At 34.4% G+C, this 25,587-nt stretch overlaps 1 protein-coding gene across 1 annotated transcript in view; it reads right to left on the reverse strand.

The window, feature by feature from the left end:
* The window catches only part of CNTNAP2 (contactin associated protein 2), a 1,613,390-nt gene that overhangs the window by 917,874 nt on the left and 669,929 nt on the right, over positions 1-25,587 (reverse strand). Inside the window, exon 4 of the mRNA XM_039861152.1 lies at positions 369-516. Coding sequence (XP_039717086.1) covers positions 369-516 — 148 coding nt within the window. The remainder of the gene's footprint in view (positions 1-368; positions 517-25,587) is intronic.

The raw sequence follows: 25,587 nt of genomic DNA on the forward strand, positions 1-25,587 counted from the left end.
TTAAGAATATATTCAAAATGCATCACAAAAAGCCCAAAAGATGGATAATAGTATTGGTTTTTACTTTTTAAATATTTCATAAGACTTCAGGCAATTTAATTAACAAGCTTCATTGTTTTAGTCTATTGAACGGACACTTCCCAATCCTTTACTTAAAATATTCTTAAGGTATTCTTATATGTGTTTGTATATAAATGTAAACATACATTTATGACAAACAAACAACATTATGTTTTACTTGTATATAAAAACAGAAGGCAGTTTACTGTCAGAGAAAGTAAGCAATGGTAAATAACTGAAAATAAACAGATTACTATTTAAATGAAGATGGCAACGCCCACAACGAATTTTAACTGTGTGATACTCACAGTAAGAACAGCCATAGACTTCGATTCTGAGCCCAATGCGGCCTTCTCCGTTCCAGTCCAGGGGCACCATGCGCACGTAGCGGGCAATGACCGGGTGCTGCAGGTCGTGGCGTACCACGCTGTCAGAGTTGATGTTCCCAGGAAACGCCTGGAACGAGGATGGAATGAAAACTTAGGGGGAAAATACCTTGGAAAGAACCGTGTTCTCTATGTCATAAAATAAACTTAAATTTTCTTATCCAATGGCAGGATTTTATATTCTCCACACCATAAACAATTTGAAAAGAGCTTCTATATATCCTTTAATATGAAAACAAGTCCAGTTTTAAATGGAAACCAGGCCAAAGTTTCCATGGGTCCTTTTCTGTGTGTAGATATACTCTTAAAAGAATGAAATACTATATGGCACCCGATGTAGTATGCAATAAACATTTAAGTTATGAGTTCTAATATTTTAATTATACAATAAACCATTTTTCATGGAATCCGACCATACTTCTTGCTTTTAAAAATATCTCTAATATCTCAGTTGAAGTCTGACAGCTTTCGACATCAGTTAGGTAAAAAGAACAATTGACTGTGTTATGCATTTTTTTTTAAAAAGAAATGACAGAGTAAGAGAGCCACAGTCAGGAGATCCTGGGTGGCAGAGGTCAAACCAGGCGCAGGAAGACTAGTGCAAGGAATCGAGAGTCGATGCCGATGTGGACTGTGTGGAAAATGAGAAAATACAAGAGAGATGGTGTTTTGAAAGAAGACTTAATAACATTTTGAGAGAAGGGAGAAAGAGAAAAGATATAAATCAACCTATTCCAAGGTAAGAACACACAGGCACTGGTGACAGAAAGGGGAGGGGAACTGGGGAAAACAGCTCTTCCCTCAGCAACCTCTTCTTTTTAAGTAACAGCATCTGGATTTTCTCTAAAAGTTCACCCATTCTCCATTCAATCACCTGATTCAAGAAGTAGAAGCCACTGTCTAGAACCAGGGGTGGGCACTTAACTCAGTGAGACTCAACTACAGTCATTTATTCTGGGAAAGGAGGGGCTCTTGGCACTAAGCTCAGGTTGGCAGCTTCGCTATCATGAAGGAATGGATGTCAGAGAAAGACAAAGTAGGCACAAGCGTGAGGACATCGTGAGGCATCTAAATCCAAAGCTTGCTCAAGAAAATCTCTGGGCGTTTTCATGATTGAACCTGTTTCCTTTTTTTTAATGTGACTGAAAGAATATCAACCAACATAGAAGTATTTGAAGGGAAAGTTAATTAGTGAAGATTTAGATATATTGCATTTTAGATTTCACCATTAAATTAAAAGGCAACATAGAAAATCTGAGATGTTGAGGAGGACAGTATTTTATTCAAGGTTAGCTTTGCGGAGAGGGTACATCTATCATTTATGCACAAATGCATGGCATAGGGTATTTTTGTCAGCATTCACAGCATCAGTAGATTGCTATTTGCACTTTTCATTTCCAAGCATAGAGATTTGAAAGATTATCCTAATTGAAGTTTAAAACATTTCCAAAGAATGGTGTAGGCGTTCCTGATCCTGTCTTGAATATAAAGGCACAAATATATGTGAGATATCTTTTACATAGTAATTTTTGGAAAAGTTAAGGAACATAGAAGAAGGTGTAGACATAGATTTAACAAAGACAACATCTAATATTTATATATCATTTTATTATTTAAACATTCTAGTACACACTGTATTGTTTGTGCCCCACAGAAAACCTTGTTTTGCAGGCATGCTGTCCCCCACCACCCCACCGCCCCCGCCGCCCCAAATCAGGAACCTCAGCATCGGAAAGTGAAAGGAATTGCTGATGCTGAATAGCTAATAAGGGCAAACCAGGGCAAAGCTGGGAGCCCACCCACTCCCATCCTGACCTTTGGAAATCAAATTTTCAGCTGGGAATAAAGGTTTTTCTACTTTGATGTTTGATACTGCACGCTTGAATATCAAATTTAAAGTCTGATAGGTAATTTTTATCATACCACATTTTGGACATACATTAAATCTCTGGCCTATTTATTAGCATATTTTGTCTGCATACTTCTCTCTTCATTTTTATTTTCATGAATTTTGACAAAAATTCGTATTTTCCTTTCTCACATTTTCCAAAACATGCTCCTATTGTGGTCATTAGCAAAAGCTCCTCTGCAGGTTTTACACAAGTAATTAAAAGTATACATGACGTTGCTTACTAATAGGAAAGAAATACTGGTCTGCTACAGTGCATATATCATTTTAGTAGTAATGACTACAATGCCACAGGCCTTGAAAAGGACCTTTTTTTTTTTTTACATAATTTGACTTTTACATTCATTTGTACCTTGTTACACAGATGTAAAAAAATCCAGGTAAGACAGAGAGCTGAGTTTTGCAAAAACATTTATGATTTGGAAATCGACATCAAAATTGAAGGAGTAAAATAAATTTGAATCTTTCTTGAATAGAACAATATCCTTTAAAATTCAATCTTCATTAAGACAAATGTCACACAACAATATATGCTTTTTGGGTATATAAAAACACCAAATTCATTACTGTAAGCCTGAAAAATCAATTTACAGAAGCTTGTGAATTATATGTCATTGCTATTAAATCTCCTTTACTGGCTGTGATGTGTACGTACATATGCTTAGAAGTATAGTTTTTTTTTTTAACTAACATGACATTTATGTAACTTGCAAAGCTTTATGCTTAGTAAAGCTAACAGAAATATGTTAAACCTATGGTGCTAATTTAGAGTTACTGTCCTATAAATTGTAAATATACAGCAAAGAGTTAGAGCTTTTTTTTACATATTGTGAGTCATTCAGAAGGATAATTTTAGAATAATCTAAACATCATTGAAATTTTAACAACTGAAAATTCCCCACCATGTGCACTAGATATTTCTTCTAGCTCAAATAACAGTTCAGATGGTTTTGGAGGGAGAGGCAAATTTTTTTCTGTAATGTACCAAACAGTAAATAATTTCAGAGCACATACCTCAGTCCCATGCCCTCTTTCTTTTTCTTCCTTGTTATTACTACTTTTTTGGAACAACACTTGAAAAATGTAAAAATCATCTTAGCTCACAGATTTTAAAAGAACAGACAGGGACTTGAGTGGGCCCATGGGCTCCAGTTTGCCAGCCCCTAATCTAAGAGAATCTTTCAAATTAATATATCCTCCACTTGATTCAGATAGGATGCAAAAGTCTGAAATCATCAGAAAACTGTTCAGTCATTTGGCATTTAAAAACCAATATACTTTAGAAAAGCATTTTGTCATTCCTTGAAGCGTACAATTTATCGGACTAAAGGAAAATATACAGGGATTTAAAAGTATGCTGTGTGTGATGCCTAAACTAAAATTTTTCCCTCGAATTCACTATTATGGGGTCTGAAGTATAATTTATGAATTATTTTATGAATAGAATAAATATATTTAGTCAGCTAAAATCTCACATTTCAAAAAACCTAAAATTAGGGCACACAAGCCCCTGCAGCAAATGAATGAGATTGTATATCTTGGTGCAAAAGTTTGGTTTAAGAATGAAAAATGTGCCTACAACTCTCTGCTATTGCATAAGCAAGCCTAGGTGAAGTTTTAGTGCAACTGACAAGTTTTGCACATAGGAAATTAGATGAGGGAAAAAACAATACATGAATACTTCCTAAAGTGAGATCTTATTTTCTTAAAATATAAAAGGTCTTGGCTGCAACAGAAACACATATTGATTATTCCTTAAGCTGATGTCATAAACCTGTGATCACTATATGTTTCTGAAAGTGAAATTTTATTTCTGGCTGGATTTTAAGTTTTATTTTCCCCATGCTAATAATTTGTCAAAATGTAGAAATAGATTTTTCATTTTGCAGCCCTGATGTGAGTGAGTCTCCAGGCTTCCGTACATTCTCTGCTGAGGTAGAAAGAAAACAAGTACCTTCATAACACCCTACACCTGTTACACTCCTGCTATGGCCTCTTCACCTGGACTCCGTTGTCACCATTGTCATCTGGCTATACACACACATTCTGAGGACTCAGCTCAGACAGAGCTTCCTGACAGTAGGACGTCTGCTGACCCTCACTTCTCAACCCCTGCCACTCTGTAAGGGCACCTTGTAGCATCCTAACTTTTCATTTTCTTCACTCAGTCGTAATTACTGCATTATGTTTTTGATTACCTACCTAATGACTATTTCAGAAGTAGGTAAATCAGCTTCGAGGTTTGTGATAAAAACTTTGGTCCACCACTATATGACATCCCTAGCACAGTGGTTGGTGTCCACTAAGTATCCATTGACTGCCTGAGTAAATGAATGAATAAAAATGTGCATCCCCATATGTTTACATTCCATAGCTCTTGTTATTCTTGGATGTACAAAAACCAGTTCAGTAACCATTTATAGTTAATAAGACATATGTTTGACTCAAATGTCGTACAGGGAAAAAAATTGAGCATGCTACTCTGATTCAAGAAACACTAGACTAATAAAGTATTCCCAGTGGTATGGGGATGTCATTATAAGTATATAAAATGTATAAGAATTACAGAGATCATGGGGAAGAAAATCACACAAGAATCAGATCATGCAAAAATAACATAAAAATCAGAGGAGAAATACTAGGAGCAATGTGAAAATAACACACATGCACACACCACATGCCCATCAAACCTCAGATGTTCACATGTAATTCACTTGAACTCTGCTAAAAACATACTCTTTTTGGAGGGACAAACCATGGCAAACAAGTTGTGGGACAAATGCCAAAAGAGTCCATCTACGTATGAGCAGGAATACTCTCTCTGGATATTTCTGCTCTTGACTCAGTTAAATATATCTTATCTTCTACATTGTGCCTAAGTTATCTACAGATTTTCGAAATATTTTACTAGAAGAATCATTAATTATTAAGAATTATAACATAAGAAAAATACTCTGACTTAGCAAAACAATAAGGTACAACATTTTAAAAGTCTAGTTATCTTTCTGTTTCTTCATTTCTTATGGGGATCACACGATGATGGTGTTCCATAATTTTTATCCTTTGTGCTCATCTGTTCTCAGTCTATGCAGAAGGTGGATTCCATCTTTTTGATGCCTTTATTGCCTCCCACACTTTATTCCTCAATCTAGTTTCAGGTACAATGTTCTTGGATGCCTCCTTCCCCCACACCCCCTCCTCCCCTTCTTTCCCGTGGTTTAATGCAATATCTGTTATATATTCTATATAACTTCATTATTTTATGAATCCATATTATTTTTATCTCCAAACTTTCCTAAATATTTTCTTTATCCTACATGCCAAGCCATAAGAAAGGATGAAAATAAATTAGATAAATGCTAAACTATTTCTAGATAAAGCCAGTCAGCAGAGAGCTGAATACCTGCATTGAAATTTTGGTTACCGTTGTAAAATTGCATTTACTGAATTGTGTTTTGGCATTTTTCCACGGTCTACACTGAAGGAAACCTCCCTATGGGATTCGTCTCTATCTTCAGAGATGTTGTTGGATACTTTAACAATTGTCTTTTTTTCAATATTTAAAATAAATACATGGACAAAGTCAGAAGACCAAAGGCATTGTTATCAAGCTTAACAATGTTGAAGTCCAACATTCCTGACAGAAGTTTGGAGATGGAAATGTTTGAGAGAATGTATAAGGAAGGGTACGGTGAATAATATCCATGTCCTTCAAGTAAAAAGTCAAAAGATATTACTAAGGCTTGACATAACAGAACACTTACTTCTAAGTATATTATTAGAAGTAACATAATTAACAAAGAGACAATTAAAAATATGTAATTTCTAAAAACTGTACAAGTATGGGGAAAAGTAAGTTAGCTAACTACAAACTGATCTATCAAGAAGTCAGTAGTCAAGAGATAATTTCAAAGTTGATAAGTGATCAAACTGCACCATATAGGGAGAATGGAACCTGGGATGAGATAATGAGAAGACAATTTTTGCTTTTAAAATAAATCCTATCTGTACTATTTGATTAAAAATATTTATCCATATACTACCTCAATAAAAATAAATCACAAAATATGTTTTTGTGGGGTCACATCCATAACTTTGGCTTTGAGATTCCTGGCATACAACACAGATGGAAACACAATAAGTTGCAACATTCATTATATCTGTAAAAATGAAATCTAACCAGTTGCTTGAAAAAGCATAAGACTCCTGGTACTGAGCCCAGAAAGGAATTTCTCAAATGAGTCCTTATGTAAAAGGAACCATGCTACACAATAAACAAAGTATTCAACAACATCTGTATAAGAAGATAGAGACAAACCTCACAGGGGGTTTCCTTATGGAAAAATGCCCAAACATAATTCAGTATACACAATTTTACAATGGTAACCAAAATTTCAGTGCAGGTATTCAGTTCTCTGCTGACTGGCTTAAGCTAGAAATAGTTTAGTGTGTACAGAGGAATGGAGGAATTGCACCGCCTTCAGGTCATCTTCCATAATCACTGCTTTTCTTAAGAATTGTATAAGTTCAATGGCAGTTAAGTTTGTGGATATACTCCTTGGAAAGTACCCAGAGTATATCTCTTTCTACATGTGTAATCAAATGCTTTCACATGCATAAGATCAACAGAATAATCAAGTTTTATTTAGGATGAGGATTAATAATAGCAAAGTAAATTACCATCTTTTGTGTCTTTTCAAAACATGAAATTTTTCACTTGCATAGCTTCATACCATGAGATAGCAGTAAGTTTGGCACTAAATCTATTCTCTGCTTTGAACATTAATACTGAGTTTATTCTTTCTCAATTTAATATACTTATGCTTCCTGCCATTTTTATATTCTACAGTAAGGTTAACACCCAGTAACGTTTCTCTGTAATACAGAAAAGAGCCCAAATAAGGATACTTCTGGGATGTACAGAAGCTAATTTTTTCTAATATGTTTGAATCTCATCTTTCATTGAAAAAAAAATCTTATATTCCTCCATTTTTACAATTTCTAGTTTTCTACTTCCTTCCTCTGCAAAATGTCTCAAATAAATGTCTCATTTTCCTCTTTCTCTATGCTGTCTTTAAGCTTCAGCAATTTGCCTCCTGCTGTATTTCCTTTTGAAATAGAAATCAGAAAGGTCGCTGATGATGACCCAGTAAACTTTTTCTTGGTTATCTGATTTTTCCATTTCCTTGAATCTCTCTTATTCAAGGGCATTTCTATTTTGGACATTTTGTTTGATCTCAGATTACTTTTCCATCCTCTTCATTAGATAGTCTTAATTTTTCTGTGGATTATTAAAGATCATGTTGTTCACCCTAACTTTTCACGAGTGAGATCATCCACTTTCTTGCCCTAGTCTGAAGTCCTATGAGGATATTTTGCTGTTATTTACTGTCTCCTCCACTACCCTGAGTTAGTTTTCTGACTTCCTAGAAGCAAGAGTAATGATGGCACTACTTTTACTGATTGGATTACTCCAGCTCCCTTGCCCTCTGGCACCTGATTATATTCTGCTAACGGGGCACACCAAGAGATGGCCAGACCCTCTCAGAAGGCTTGTCTTTAGGGGCTCCAACTTTCACTGGTTTTTGAAAATACTGTTTTTTCTTTTTGTTCAGTAAGCCCTAGGAATGACAATAGCTTTCCTGTGTTTCTAGTTCAGGAGTGAGTCATCGTCCCTTGTTTGTTCCCTTAAACCTGGCCACACTTCTGTTAATTGTCCCGTCACTCAATTCTGTTTAGGTAAACACTCTAGAATGTACCATCTGCTTCTGATCAGAATACTGACTGGTACATATATGTGCACAAACTCCTTATTATTATTACCTTTTAACAATTTTATTTCCAAATGCCCAGTTGAAAATATGTCCAGAATTCTTCTAATTTTCTAATATCCTAACTTTCCTAAAATCTTTGGCTCTATTAACCTCACTTTCCCCTCTGCTTTTCATTATCACATCCTAATTACATTTCCTTATCTATATTAATTTTCTTTTCATTTCTATATCTATTCCAGGGTTTAGAACTTCTTAATTATTTCAAACCTGAGATATTGTATAGTTTCCCATTTCCCCCTAGCTTTCAACCTTATTCCTTTCCAATACAAAATATGGTATTGGTTATGTCAAAGTCTCTAAATCAAAAGTTTCAGGAAATCTCTATTTCGTACTAAATAAAATCCAAATTCTTTACTAGAGCATGCTATTAAAAATCTTACTATGATCACAGAGTACTTAAAGTTACTTGTTCTGTCAAGCAAAGGTGTCACCTAATTTGAAAGATTCATTACAGTATTATACTATAAAATTAATATTTTTGTAAGACATAAACATGCAATTTTAAAATGTACTTTAAAATATGCTAATCGCTAATAACAGAATTCTCTTTTTGTCAGCTCATGCAAATCATTCTCTCTTGTACTTAAGTAGATATAGAAAATTAAAGCAAAAATCAAGCAGATATAAAACTTATTTGCAAGATACTCTGATTATTCTTACTCTATCTTCTCATGAGAATAATAAAGTTAATAATATTTAGATGTGAAAATATTTTTATTTAACAATAACCAAAATACATAATAGGATTAATGAAATATTTAACATAGGGTTTCGACGTCCATGTAATTTGCCCCAAATTGTTAACTGTTTCATATGTAGCTTTCTTTTCTGATTCACATATATTTGTAGATAATGGCTATGCCTAAAGAAAATATCTATAATTTAAAAAAATTTTCAATTAAAACTGTCTGAGGTAGTTGATCAGATAGCATTATCTGATATGAGTACAGTAACCACCTGATAAATTTAGCAATTTTATATTGAATGGGGAAAACAAAACAGAAACAAATTATTTAATGACAGAATTTTAATTTGCTCTAAGAACAAAGATCCACAGCTTATATTTCTGTTCACTGGACTAATGGCTATTTTCAAAGAAGCCGAGGTACACTTAGCTAGTAAAAGTAATGTGTACAAGAGTCAAGATGCAAAGATGTATTTTGTAGAAATCACAGCAGACAGGCTGACCACAAATGATGTCAATCAGTGCTATTTCTCAACTTGGCCAAAAATCTTAAAATATTATAAGATTCTGTACTCTGTTATAGGTGTATAAGAAATGGTTCATTTATATTAGGTTTAGTTTGCATACGTTTTTTTTTTTTTTTTTTTTGTCTCTGAATGGTTTAAGTAAACTCTGAGTCTTTTCTGAGCCCACACATTCTGCTCTTATGTTATAAAAATGCTTCATCTTCTCTTACAGCTACTACCTTAACAAGAAATGAGTAAAAGGAAATATCTTCTATAGTTTCTATTATTTTTAAATAACTGCATATAGAATATATTTTCAATAATCATTCCTATTAATAAATTTTAATAAGTATTAATAATATCACCAAATTATGGAAGATTTAAGCATATATCTTTCACTTACAGATATATTTAAGGTTATATTTAGACAATGTAATTCATAAATAATGTTATGGATTTTTAAAACCATGCACCAAATATTTTTCAAAGGATGGATTAAAAAATATATGAGAATTACATATTTTAGGCTTGAACAAGTCAGAGTAGAATCTAAAAACTGGACCACACAGACTGCATTCTCAGAAGACAATGCAATTAAACTACACTGATTAAATAGTAATAAAATATAAGGTATCAAAATAATATAATTTTAATCTTAATTCTGCCACCAAATAGCTGTGTAAACTTGAATAAACTCAAGCATTCGAGACACACAGGGACAAACACATCATTGTGGTCAAGAAACGAAATCATATGATTGTTACCAAATACTGAGACCAAATTAATCATAAAAAGAGTTTGATATTAAAATTTGTGGTATGCAGCTAAAGTGGTATTTAAAGGGAAATTAGACTTTATTATTTATAGTAGGAAATAAAAGGTGAAAATTAATGATCTAAGCATAAAATTTCAGAAGTTAGAATAAGAAAGCACAGAATATTCAAAGAATATAGAATACATAAGAAAATAATTAGAAAGATAAGAGTGAAAATAAAACACAAAGATCAAGAGAGCCAAAAGATGATTCTCTATCAAATAAATAAAACTAGAAAATCTCTGGTGAGATTAATCTCCGCCCCCTTCCCCCCCAAAAAAGAGAAAGAAAAATGATCAATGTTAGAAATGAAGGATATAACTATAAATAAATTAAAAATAAAAATAAGAGAATGCTATGAACAAGCCTTAAGCCAAAAATTTTAAAATGAAAGTGAAATGGTCAATATACCACAAAAATATATCCTTAAAAAAATGACTTAAGAAGCAATATAAATCATTAAAAAGGTTTATCAAGAAAGTAAAATGACAATTCAATTGTCTCCCCACTGGTGGAAGAGAGTTCCTCATGGGCTGCTATATGCCTGCACGTTTTGAGAGCGGAGCTTTTGTTCAGTACTGTCTTTATAAGGATGGTCCTATAACGAACAGCTGGGAGAAGAGGGCAGTTTGTTTCCAGTCCAGTACAGTATCAACAATATCTCCTCTGGGGCAAAATTCAGGTGGCTTTGCTTGCAACTTATTATAAAAGAATGAGGTTTCTGAAGCTTAGGTTTCTTAAACTGTTTTCCAAATCTCCTGCATGTCTCATGGACCAGTTTGCATCATCTTGGGTTTTACGGGGCAAGGGGAATTGATGTGAATACAATGCTCATTAATAAAAATAACAACAACAACAAAAAACCTCTGATAAAACCAAGTGTTAATGAAATGCTGGACACTGCTAGTAGAAAAGCAAAATAGTACAGCCAGTTTAGAAAACGGTTTGGCAGCTTCTTAAATCTACCCAGCAATCCCACTAATCAAGAAAAAGGGAAATCTCTCTTCTCATAAAAGTCTGAAGCTTTATTTATAATCACGCCAAAGTAGAAATCTCCCAAATATCCATCAACTGACAGATGGGTAAACAAAGTGGGGTACATCCACAGCTCTGCTCGCCTGATTTCCTTCTACAGCCCATCAAAGGCAAGTCCTACTCAGACTATTTTCTTCCTTCTTTTCATTGAACTCCATCAGTCCTATTTCCATGGGGCCCTTGTGTTATTATTCTTTTCCTAAAAACTGTCCTTGCCTCAATACTCTTAACGAGATAAAGAGATCTGATTTAAAAGAAAAAAAAAAATCAAGAAAAGCAAAAGCAAAACAAACAAAAACAAAACAAACAAGAGAGCCAGCTTCTTTTAACCCTACTCAATTTTTTAATTACAATACCACATCCTCCTTTACTGACCTCCCAAACTTCTGGAAGAGGCAGATTTATATCTAGTCTTCTTCCAAGGGTTTAAGTCTCATCACTCACTTTTTCCTTATTCTATAATTAGTTTTCTATGCTAATAAAGTGACCCTCTGCGACCCCTCTGGAGCACTTGGTTTCCTTATAGTATCTCTTTGAGACTGTGATCTCGTTTTGATTCTGGGACAGGGAGAACACCTATTCGCACGTCTCTGACTTCTTCCTTTCAGTCCTCTTGTAGAAGGTCCGATTCTAATCTAAATAATGAGGACCGATTTCCATATCCCTATCTCCAGTCCTAACTTAGATTTTGAGATCTAGGTCAGGATTTTAACTGTCTTACAGACATCTTTATTTGGATAGCTGGATGGTGTTTCAAATTAAAAAACAAAATCTTTTTGTTCTACCAAAAATTGACCCACTTTCTATTTTTCCCATACTGTTTGCTGATACTGCTGTCCTCCTAATCCTCCAACCCAGAAGCTTCTGTCACATCTGTAACTTTTCTCCTTCCTTATTCACATTCACAATGCACTGGGCGCTGGTGGACCTATCCCTCCAGTACTGGCTTTTCTACTCACGTGGACACCATAGTCTTTCAAACTGTCCTTCTCCCCTGACAGCTCTCTGAATATTCTCCCTGCATCCAATCTCTTTCTTCTTCAATTTACTTTATATGCTACCCAAAGAGGGATTTTTCTAAATTAAAATCTCACCCCTTGAGACAAGGGTTGCCTTTTCTCACATGTTGCCAACTCAATAAATTGAAAAGAATAAATTGTACAATTATCACCCTCTTTTTTGTTTATAAGATGCTAAATGATTCACTTAACAGATTCTTTTCAACAAATTAACAGAATTGACTTAGCTGAACAAACATGTTTGTTATATTGGCATCATGCATACACAACATAGGGTTCTTTTTAGATACGACCTGAGACAAGTAGCCAGTTATAGCTCTTGATTTACAGAAAATCCATAGTGCAGTTTCCATTTTTAATGCTTTCTTTATAACAAAAGATGTTCCATTTCTCATGCAATGTGATGCTTATTTTAGAGCCTATTATTCCCCTGCACATATGAAATTTTATTTGCTTTCTGAATCGAATAATTTAAATTTCAAATAGATGACCACCACTTGAATTTCTAAACCACCATGTACACATATATGCATATTTGTGTACATATGGGAGCTCTAGCATAACACACTCAATTCACGCGCATTGTGAGCTAAAAGTGCAGACTTCTGAGAAATTTCGCACTTGCGGCAAATGCACAGGCTTCCCAGCACCTTGGGGCTCTGTAGGGAATGTTCAGTCATCTGTGGGTCCTTGGGTACAGAAGTTTGAGAAGCACTCACTGTCACACTGAGCTCCTTGGGGTACAAACTATGCCTCATTCTTCTCTGTATCCTCATGCTGAATTCAGGGCCACCCACAGACAGCGTGACCAGGGATGCTTTGGCCCACCTGTCTGAAGTCTCCCGAAACTCACCTTTTTCTACAGCTCAACATGGTCCCTTCTCATCCAAGAGGCCCAGGGACTCCTTCCTGTGGCCTCAGCTCCTTCCTGCTTTCTAAATTTAAATCAGACTTCTGGACTGGAGCAGACACCTCCATCTCCCTCACCATTCTGCCTAGGCTGGTCATCTTCGTCCTTTTATACTCATTCAAAATTTAAAAAAAAAACTAAGGTTCAGAGAGGTGATCACACAGCTAATAAGAGGCAGAGTCAGAATTCAGACCCACAGCTGTCTGAAGTCTCCCAAAATTGACCTCTTTCCACCAGTTTAAGGCTGCCATTTTGGCTTCTTCCTCGAAAAGGATGGATGGGTGGATGGGACAATGGAAGGGTGGGCCAAAGTATCCCTGGGCATGCTGTCTGTGGGTGGCCCTGAATTCAGCTTGAGGATAAAGAGAGGAATGAGACATAGTATGTACCCCAAGGAGCTCAATGTGACAGTGAATGCTTCTCAAACTTCTGTACCCAAGGACCCGCAGATCTTTTAGGGAAGACAGGCTGTTCCAAGCACATGCTTTGGAAAACATCTTCCAAGAAGTTCTGCTTACTTCTGGCCCAGGGGGGACACATTTTTCTCAAGAGGACTGGGGAAAGGGGAACATGTAGAATTTAGGGCACATAGCAAAATACTATCCAGAACAAGTTTTTCTTTTCCTCCCCACAGCATTCAGGTATGAAAGATAAAGATTTGCACTAATTTTATGAATTGTTTTTCTATCACTGCAACAAAGCTAATAAGCAATAGGTTTTGTTACAAAATTATACATAGCCAGAGATTCTAGGGAATCAAAAAAAAATAGAGCGCTTATTTTGAAAAATGCCCTTTGGAGTAAGTGGGAAAAAACAAACCTTCGGAGCTATTAGATTACTTTTTGAATAAGATGGTTCTGTTCAGGTCTATTTTACTCAACTTGTCTTTGAGAAATCTCCTACTGAATTATCTAGAGAAAAGATTCTTAGCATGACAGCATCCTGGATGGAAATAAAATGAAAGTAAAATTTAATCTCTAATGGAAAGTAGACATTGTAATAATAACCAAATATTACTTGAAAGTATATATTAATTTCCATATTTAACCATTATTGTGAGAAGAAAATATTTTTCTTCAAGTATATATGTGTACATATTATACAAAGAAAAATCTAAACCACTTTATGTCTTATCAAGAGATTAAATAAATGAAGTAAGCCTTTGTGGTTTTCAGTATGTGGTCTTCAGACCAATTTACATTCGGTAATATTTTGTTACTTTAAAAAGCCAAAATAAAATCAGAATTTGGGCTCCAGTCATCTTATATAGTTATAATATTAGTATTCTACTGCCATTTCTTCCTACTCAGAAATGACCTATTTACTTGTTTCACATAAACACCTCTGTGTTATAAAGCTTTTATGTACAACCCTGGTCTGCATCCATGTTTAATTTCATATTCATCAAGAATATCCAAACAGTGTAAATACATATAGGCTTTCTAGCCATACTAACTGATGATGTCAAATAAGTACATGCATTGAGCTATGTGAGATATATACGTGTAATGTACACACACCAAATGAGAGAAAAGGGACATTAAATTACATAAGCATCCATAAGTTTGACATTTTTTGCCTTTAAAGTTTTGAAAAAATTTAAAATCATGTAGTAGTTGCAAAAATAGTATAGAGTTCCTGTGTATCTTTCCCCTGCCTCCTTCACTGATAACATTTTACATAATCAAAGTACAATCATTAAAGACAGAAATTTGATATTGGTATAATATTAATAACTAAAATATATACTTTATTCTGATTTAACTACCTTTTCTATTTTTGGAGGGGAGGGTGTATAAAAGTTTTATCAACTGTAGAGATTCATGAAACTTCCACAATTATGATACAGAATGATTCCATCACACGAAAGTAATTATCTCTTCAATTTTAAACTTAACAAGACATATCAGAATATGCTTTGAAGGCTGAGTTTTGCTTTCATTTCTGAAATCAGTCCTCATTCTAGCATGCATTCTTTTACTTCCTGCCACTGACAGACTACTTTGTGACTGTCATTGGATTAGGCATTGGACATTGTGTTAATTACAGGGTGTAAAGAAAATAATAGAGATTGTATCTAAAGACTGCTTAAATTCTAAATGAGGCAAAGTGTTCCTAACTGTATTTCAATTGGGATTAGGATAGGAGATTAGGGGAAATAAAGAGAGGACCACAACAGTAACTTATCTCCATCTCAGTCCCACTGACTACATATGCAAGGTAGGAGATCTAGTGTGGAAAAAGACATTTATGGGGTGATGAGCTTTTTTACCATTTTACTGTGAAACCCAAATAGCTTTGGCACCAGGAGGACTCAATACATCCATAGAGGTGGCGAAGGGATTCAAAAGACAGCTGTAAGCAAACATGATGTCCACAGAGGGCAGAAGACCAGAAGTCAAAGCAGGTGACTAGCAGTCACAGAGAAGAGTGCCAGCTCTTAGCAGAACAGACTTAGTGAGGAACACATGCTCTGGTTCATGAATACAACAGATGAGAGGTTGCGAGGGGTTAGGGAAAAGTCAGGGTGGAAGGGAATTAGGTGTGCCTATAAAATGACAGCATGAGGGATTCTTGAGGTAATGGAAATTTTTTATCCTTACTGTATCAAAGTCAATATCCTTGTTGTAGAATTATACTATAGTTTTTCAAAATGTCACCACTGGGGAAAACTAGATAATAGAGGGACATGGGATCTCTCTATATTATTTTTTACAAATGCAGGTGAATCTATATTTTAAAATAAAACTTTAATTAAAGAAAAATTATATACTAAGCATTGTATCTCCCTGAACTATCAAAACTTACATCTTAGAAAAGATTTATTTATTTATTTTTGCTTGAAAATGATATACAATTTCTAAACAAATGTTGACTCATGACTACAAGTTAAAATTAATGGTTCTCAATTCTATAGATAACAAACTGGTGGACTCTTATAAAGAGTAGACTCATCGAACACCAAAAACATACATATTATTATATATATATGTTTTATACATGTATAATATAATTAATCAGAAACATGCAAGTGACCATCACTATGATGTTTGATGACTATAATAAAGTTATTTGATTAGAAAAATGAACATAAGGCTCAAGAAGAGTCCTTTATCTAATTGTTTTCCGATGTGAAGAAAAAACACTTTGGCAAAATGCCACAAAATTGATATTCAAATAACAAAATGATTATTGTGATATTTGTTATGGACAGAATATCAAAGTAGTTCATTGTGTGGTTTCTTGATAGAAACATCTTAACAAAAGAATCCTCTATTGGTCTTACTTGATATTTATGTTAAAGGTGAAATAAAAGAAAAAAGTACAATTTATAATTTGCATGTAGACAACTCTAAGCACTTCTGCACAGTGAAAATCTAGGCCAAGGGGAATTTTTTGCAATAAAATGTAGATATAGAGAAGTGTAAAGTGGGCTTTAACATGATCAATATATAGTCATTTCCTAAGGAGGGGAGGGGCTGTCCACACTTGTATTTTTGGAATAGTGAACTGTTACAACTGAGGACAGATCTCGGAGTCATTGTAGTTTATCCCTGGCAGGCAATACCTCACTGAGCTCTCACAATGAGGCCAGACCAAAGAAACAGGAAGCTTTGTCACCCTGTATTAAACGACAGTATTTCTATGGGATACTATTTGTAATTCTGGTCACTAAACTGCCACAAAGGAATAACAGAACTCTGGGAGGTCTAGAGAGGGTAGCTGCAATGTTCAAAAGACAGAATCTTTCATGTGTGAATAAGGGATTTAAAAATATTAATCTCAGTACAAAAAGATTTTTAAAAATGAGAGAAAATAGGGTTGCGCAGCCATAATCAAAATGTATTCATTAATACATCAGTGTCAACTAGATGTGTATCCTTAATGGTGTGCTGGAGAGTTCTTTCCTTACCCTTCTACAGCTCAAAATTCATCCATTTGATAAAGGCAAATAAGTTACTGCTATCAAATCGTCAAGGGGCATACAGGTTAGGAGAATGACGAAAAGTTGTATGGCTGAGACAATACTTAAAGATAAGAAACCACAGAGAGAAGCAAAATATAAGAAGATTACGTTTGATAAATATAAATGTAAATATCTTAAGTTCAAAAGTGAATTAAACCAATAGGAAGAGGGAGAGATATTTGAGTTGAAAAAGATAGCAGGTTTTTCTTGACCCCAATTCACTGTGAACTATCATATATTCAAACGTGAAGTGAGACACATGACAATGCTACTTTGACTTTAGAATAAATTATTAGAAATAAAATGTCCATGCCAAGAAAAATAATGGCCCTCCTAAATTTTACATTGGTAAGGATTTCAGTGGTCTAGAAAACATGTCATAAAAGTAACTGGCTAAATAATTAATATGAGCGTTAATCAAGGCTCAAAATTTTACTATCTCTTAAAATAATTGTCTCTATAAAATATGTAATTAAAAACAAGGGGGTACATTTGATTAGTAGGACAACACGCCATGTTCTAAAACTTTTGAATGCTCATTGAACTTTAGTGATTCATTTTGTAATCATGTAACCATTTTATAATTTTTTTGTCAAAATTTTGCAGCTGTAAACCTGGGGTACTGGGAAGATTCTTGGGTTATCTCAGTTTTTTTTTTTATCACAAAACACTACGCAATGATAATATGAAATGCATTATAATATCAGTGTTCTCTGAAGTGTGTTCTACTCCACACTTTTCTGTTTTCCCAGATTTATGCTGAGATAAGGATGTTCGGCTGACATTTGAAGCTAGGTTTCACCTGCCCAGCACCTGGCACAGTTAAAATTATTTTTAAAGGAGATACTATTAGAGAACTTGGCATTGATGACACAATATTCCTGGGTTATTATAGGAAACAGAGTTGTAATCTGCCATCCAATTGCTCTATATTTCCTCTCAAATCTGGACCCCTGGGTCTATCTGATTAACAACAAATGCACTGGCAATGAGGCACAATGCATTCAGCAGACCAACTTTCTCCTCCAGAAGACAGCTCTAAATGGGTCAACTCAAATAAATGAGAGCTTTACAGAACAAGAGAACCCAGTGGTTTTGTGAGATGTACAATGCTTCAATAAAACAGGTTAAAAAGCAAGGTCAAGACACTTTGTCCACATCTATAGTTTCAGGCCAGACCCTTTCAACACTGTTACCTCTCAATTGTGTTATTATATTCATCTTAATTAGGCATTCAAGCTCATTCTACACTATTTCAATGAAGTCTATAGAACAAGAAAAATTTCCTAAAATAGGTTATGTAAATTATTCTACAATAGTTTATATAAATATTCAAAAGCCTTCATTGGCGTTTTGGTGCTTATTGCAAGTGTGAATATAAAAATCAGCCCAGAATTCAGGATCACCTATCGTTTGTAGGAGTCTATTTCCTCTAATCATCTACCATCACCTGCAGGCTTTACCCATTTCACCTGCACTATATCACTCCAATTATCACTAACTGTCTTGTGTTTTTCACTTAAGCCTTTTCTCATGCTATTTGCTATAACCAGAACTTTTCTGACCACTTCAATCTTTTCCTAGCTAAACCCTATCTGTCATTGAAGACCTTCATCCACAATTACCTCCCTATAACTCTATTCTGACTACGGCTAATCTGCTGTGAGCCCTTCTGGCTCTGAAACCCCATTACTATACGAAGTACTTTCCACTCTGTCATATAAGAACTTGCCCATTTGTTTTATTCTCATATTATTTCTGAAGCATGTAGAGATGTCTTTCAACTATTTTTATTTATCTTTATTCCTTCCAATTAGATTTCTGCTTTAGACATGCTAGACAAAATAGTTATTGGGTGAAAAACTACAATAAATTGATAAATAATACATTAAAACCAACATCATGATGGGTGGTCTAATATTGGCAACTTCACCTATCATAGTAAACACATGTGAAATTTAATTTATAAAAGGAAAGTCTTTCTAGGTGAGTTATATACGCATACAGGTCCTTTTGGAAATCTGGTTTGTGCTTATTAGTGCATTTGTTGTCAATTTTTAAAGTAGTATTCTCAACTTGTGAGACACGAGAACAGAGCTTTCCATCATAGCTACCATCCAGTCAACTACGTCCATGTCTTTGTAAAGTGTCAGAAGGTCAAACAACACATAAGGTATCCCAAGGAGATGGCGACACACCAGAATGCATGAACATTTAGAAAGCCTTTCCACACTCAGCTACAGCTGGCTACACAGGAGAGAAAATATTTCCTTGAAGATTTGTTTTCAAAGTGCTATGAGGGTTTCAAAGTGCTATGAATTTTCAATTGGCCTGTAAATTCCCAGTACTACTTAGAAAATACAGAAGTTACTATAACAACAATAAAGATTTGCAAAAACCATATTTTTACCCTCAGGTTCAAGTGTCTGATTTTTATGATGCATTCTTCACTCAAAGCCTATACAACAATACTCAGTGAAAAGACGTTTATAGTATGGGGAGGCAGTTTCCATTGGGTCTCTCGAACAAAAACAGACAGTTGATCTTTGTTAATTATACAAATTAATGTGAGATATTAGTGCCAATGCTGCCCTTAGTTGTTATTCTCAAGACAAAGGCTTAAAATCTTTTTCAAAGGGGGTATTCCTATTGATCAAGGGAACTAATAGGTTTGTACACACTATTGTGTCTTTGGCTTACCACAATTAGAAAAGACCTAATTCCTCCTTATTTCTTCAGGCTTTGTTTTCCAAACACTTTACTATTTCCTTAATGGGCTTAGACAACCATTTTTTTTTTCCCCAACACGTTTCTTGTTTAGAAAAAAAGTGTAAGTCACTGCCAGCATTAATTTAACATCATATACAGGAATGCGACATTTCTAGGATTTGACATTTTCAGTGATGGAACTACTACAAACAATGCTATAAATAGAATGAATGATATCATTTGTTTTCAAAGACTATCGATATGCTGGATTGATACGAAAATAATAATAAAAGCAAGATATTTTGTGACAAACTTTGAGGATAAAGTTAGGACTGTAATCCACGAGTTATCTCAGGGTAAACACTGTAGCCACAAGTGTCACGGGTGAGTATTCTCAAGGCAAACAGGAAAAGGGTTAAGGGAATGGTTTCTAAGGTTTCCAAAGATAGTTAGTTTCTGGTATAATGGAACTCATTTTTGTCAAAGGTAAATGTGAATACAATATGAGTTTGCCAATCAAAAAAAGCATATTTTCTCTGAAAAAAGCATGGGTGAGGAAAAGGTTTCCATTGATGTGTTTGTTATTCCTCCTCTTCTTACCTCTTTCCTCATTCAAAGCAATCCCTCATTTAAAGCCATAGTGCAACACAGATGGAAAACCACTGTACCAATCTCCAGCACACAGCAAAATGCAGACAGTGCATGTTTAGGACACGTGACATAGTAAACTCAGGGAGGAGACTATTGCGGGGCAAGAAGTCAGATCAATACTCTTCAATGGGGTTCAATTTAAAAGAAAGAAAGCAGTCTTGTTTTTCAACTTCACGTCTTCATGGATAATTCTGTACCTAACCTGTGTGTTTGGTACTTTGTTCATTATTATTGGATACTATGAATTTTATATATGAATTAGTAAGAAAAATTACATTAAGTTTTTAACTAAGGCAAAATAATAGAGTGCCCCAACACAATTAAGAATTGTCTAACAAACCTGTCTACAAATCATTGATTATTTTTTAGGGAAATGTAACTTTTTTTTTTTTTACATATTATAGATTATTGAATAGAACCTGGTTCTATAAACATAGGTGCTAATTTATAGAAGATTAACACATTGCATATCTTTTTTTCTAACAGATTCTAAAGATTTCTATCCAACAGAAATAATAACTTCATTATAGATTTATTGCGTTATACAACATAAGGGAATTTTGTATCTAACTTATTTGACATTCTTTCCTTCACTGATCATATCCAGTATTCTCTCATGTCTTTTAGTTTTTGAACCAGCTCCAGCATCCTTCAGGTTTCATTATTAATGAGTGAAATGAATCTTTGACATATGCCCATCATATATTTGTATAAGAATCATGTTTTACATACAGTTTGAAATTTATACTTGGCAACGGCATTGTGAAGAGTTGTTCAAAGAAAATGAGTCAGTTTACTGCTCTTTACTGTTTCCTAAGTTTTTGGCATTAACAAAAAGTCTGTAAAAAAATAAAAATTGACTGGGTTAATTTAAAAGCTTAAAGAGAATTTGAAACAAAATACCAAATTTTACTTAAGATACCATCTGAGGCATTTTAGAGAGTTTCCATTTGTGTGTAAAATATGCAGTTATATAATAAATAGAAAATAGCACAATAATACAATAATTTCAATAACCCAATTGCAGAAAGAAATAAAATGTAGCCTTTTAGAGCACTGTTATAACAAAGTACATCCTATTGCTGCTACATTTTAATAAAAGGCTAAATGACATATCAAGCTTTCCAGTTTATTAACATGTGTATAAAGCTGAAGTATATAATACATAGCAAGTGGTAAAAGGGATGAGGAAGATGACTGGGAGGATGGAGGGAAGAGACATAAGGTGAAAGGAAAGAGAAAAGAATAAAGCGTGACAGCAAAGAGAAATGAAGGAACTGAAGGAAAATAGCACTTTTAAAATGCGCCAATTCATTTCATTTACAGTGGGAAAAAGAGGACAGAGGATACTTTAAGTTGATTTTTTTTTTACTCGCTTAAATGACCAAGATATGATTAAAAATAAAAGTGGTTAAACTTTTCTTGAGCAGCACAATCTTCCTTCCTTCGGCCTCTCACACAGAGTGCCCTTGACCGCAAGCGTTTTTCTCTGTGGGTTCAAAGGAGGCAGCGACCTAACGCAACAGACAGGGAGGGACCTAATACAACAGACCTTCCCCAATGATCTCTGCCATTTCTAAATATAACTTCTCTGGGGCCCATTCTTTTAGTTCTCTACTCTTGACTGCGAAACAACAAGGTAAGCAACAAACTATTTTGTGCTTTATGCATCTAAGTTTGCTATTAGAATACAAGATTTCGAAAAGACATTTCCCAGAAAACAAAACAAAACAAAACAAACAAACAAAAAACATATACAACAGAGGATTTGAAAACTGGAATTTCAGGCACTTTGGAAACTCAAAGAAGAAAAAATTTGTTCAAATTGAAACATCTGTCAATACACCTTCAAAAGTGAACTACAGTTGACCTTGAACAACATTCATGTATAACATTTGACTCTCTAAAACCTTAACCACTAATAGCCTACTGTTGACCAGAAGCCTTACTGATAATATAAACAGTCTATTATCACATATTTTGTATATTATATACTGCATTTTTACAATTGAGAAAATAAAACATTATTGAGATCATAAGAAAAAAAACATTTATAGTACTATATACATTTACTGAAAAAAAATTCATGTATAAGTGGACCCATGAAGTTTAAATCTATGTTATTCAAGGGTTATTGTATTTACTCTCCATATGAGACCAGTTCTTTTTAAGAAGCCCTAAGGAATAATCACTTTGTACGGGTATACAATAATTTTATTGTCTTTTTCAGTTCTGCTATTTCAAAGATTATCTACAGCAAACTTTATAATGGGCAAGGGTGGGAAAATATCTGACTAGAGAAATATTTGATTTCTTAAGTCCATGGAATGATGTGCTTTGAGATTTCTTTTGCTGATCTATGTATGGAAGCACAATTGGCTTGAACTCAGGAGAAGAACAGATACTTGCCATTCGCCAATGAAGCTTAGACAAGCAATCAGATACTAGATTAAAAGATTGTCACTGCTCACAGTTGTTCCTTGCTTTCATCAATCGTGAGAGCTAAATTCTACTCAGGTTAGCACTGATGAGTCAGAGTTTTTGAAAAGTTGCACAGCTTTCAATCTCTTAGAACTCAAATAGAAGATTACTAAATTTCTAGTGCTCCCAAGGGGTGAACACAGGGCACAAGCAACAGAAATCAGGTAAGTACTATTAAAATATTCAATTAAAGTAGAAGCTTTGTAACCTGACATATCTCATAATAATGCCTATTGCCACTCAGGAGAAATGACAGTTACTTTACCTGTCATTCCTAAGGAGGAAGAAATTGAGGGCTAGTACTAGCTTCTAAATTCTTCCGATAATTAGACACTATACCCCTGGAACCATACCCCAATGAGTAGGATACATATGAGTTAGAATTTAAGTTTGATGGTGGTGCATGGGAATGGAAGAGCACAGTTTATGAGATTCCTTGGACCTCTCTTTTCTATAGTGCAATATTTTTGGTGTTTTTATTCTTTCTTAAATTCAAAAGAACACAGCATTGAAAAAATAAGAAGCATGTGAAGTATATATATCGATACTATAGTAATTAAATGATTCAAGTCTATTTTATCCTCAAAAATGTATAAATAACCAAGAATCGTTACCACCTATTCCTAAGACCCTGCTGGGATTCTCTTTTATGAACTATGACACTCTCTCAGTACCCCATGGACGGAGCCACTTAACACTGGCGATTAGTCGCAGCTATAGGGTTATAGTATCACTACCACCACTCACTGATGAAAATGAATCTTTAGATGTTACAAGAGCATAGCATTTTTAAATGAATTTTTTTTTTTTTTCAAAGCAGGAGGATTCTCTTTTTCAGAACATGCTAGAATTTTGGCTACAAAATAAAAAATGTTCAACTACTGTATTTGAAGAAAAAAAAAATACAATATAATTAAAAATAAGAAGTGCCAAAAGTGTCTTAAGAACTTGATTTGTTTTCTCGATCCTCCCAGCAAACTTATTAGGCACACTTTACAGATGAGGATTTCAGCAGTGTGCCCAAAGTCACTTTGCCTGCTCATCATTTCTACTCCCTTCAAACTCAGTCTATGTCCTCAATCAGACAACCTAAACTACATTAACCGTTCCTTTCACCTGTGTTTTCTAAACTACTATGAAGATGAAAAGAAAACTCTGCCAAAAGCATCGATAAACATCTGTTGAGCACAATTAAAGTTAGCTGAAATAATTTAAGAAATTATTTCCTTAGCATTCCCAAAAAACTTTTCTATGATATTTTATAGCGAGTTTTTTTCCCCATTTGGCATTAATAATCTTAAAATTATGTATTAATTTGTCATGCATCTCAAATATAGCAGTCAACAAGGAGAATAAGGAATCAGCATGCTCTCCTTAATGCTGTATATAAACAGCTAAACCATCTCCAGGGGCCCATTATAGAAGAGTATACATTATTTAACCCTCTTCTTTCTCTTTTGTCTTCTGTTGCCAAGACTCAAGATCTTTCACTACTGATTAACACTCTTTCCACCAAAGACTGGCAGAGGGGCTGAATGCTGTGTATGCTAAAACAATCTACTTGGTTTGGTGTGTTCACAGCTGTGGCGGAGTGAGTGTATGTTGGTGGGGCAGCAGAATTACAGAACTAAACATTATGTTAAACCAAAGAGGAAAGAGTGAATATTTGGATTACTGGATAATCTGTGAATTCCTTTTACCCATGCTATGTCTTCTAGTTTGAACGAAATAATGATGTCTTCATTTACCTCTGGAAAATTAACTTATTTATTGTTGGATAATGTAATAAAAGTTGTCATGGTTACTTATAAAACTTAAGTTATTACATTAATGAATATAAAATAGAGCATGATAAAGCACTACTCACAGAACCAATATATTAGAAAATACTGGGTGTTACTTTAGAAAAGCAAGACATACAATATAGCTAAGTACATTTCAAATAGAAAACAAATATAATCTATCAGAAATGCACGTATAGTATTTTTGTATTATATTCCTGAACTCTGAATTCCTGCTTGGAAAATGTATTTGTTTAGGAGTACAGAATAATAATTAACATTAAAACAAGCACCAATAACCTAATTGATTACCCTAGTGAGTTCATTTAATGATATCCAAGGACTCGACCTCAAGATGCAGCTATAAAAGCGAAAGGCGGACATCAGAAGCGTGGCGGAGTGAGAGATGTTCCTGGATCTCTCCCTTGAAATAACAATAAGTTGAACATCTAAAACTAAACAAATAACACACAACCAGCACACAAGCATATCTGAGTGATCTGTGCTGAGAGCTTCCAGAGTGCACACGGAACATTCTCGAGAACTGACCACATGCTAGGACACAAAACTCGCCTCAACAAATATAAGAGGATTGAAACCATACGAACCATATTCTCTGATCATAACACTTTGAAGCTGGAGATCAACTGTAAAAAGAAAGAGGGAAGAACCACAAATACATGGAGATTAAATAACATGCTACCGAAGACTGACTGCGTCACAGAACAATAAAAAGTGAATGACATTGCTATTCCCCTTGATGTCATGTCACAAACATCCTTCTTCCATTCACAACTCTTTGTGCTTCTGATATGCATAAATTTACTAATATGCATTCTT

Source organism: Pteropus medius, unplaced genomic scaffold (assembly GCF_902729225.1).
Source record: "Pteropus medius unplaced genomic scaffold, Ma_sr-lr_union100, whole genome shotgun sequence".
Classification (NCBI taxonomy): Eukaryota; Metazoa; Chordata; class Mammalia; order Chiroptera; family Pteropodidae; genus Pteropus; species Pteropus medius.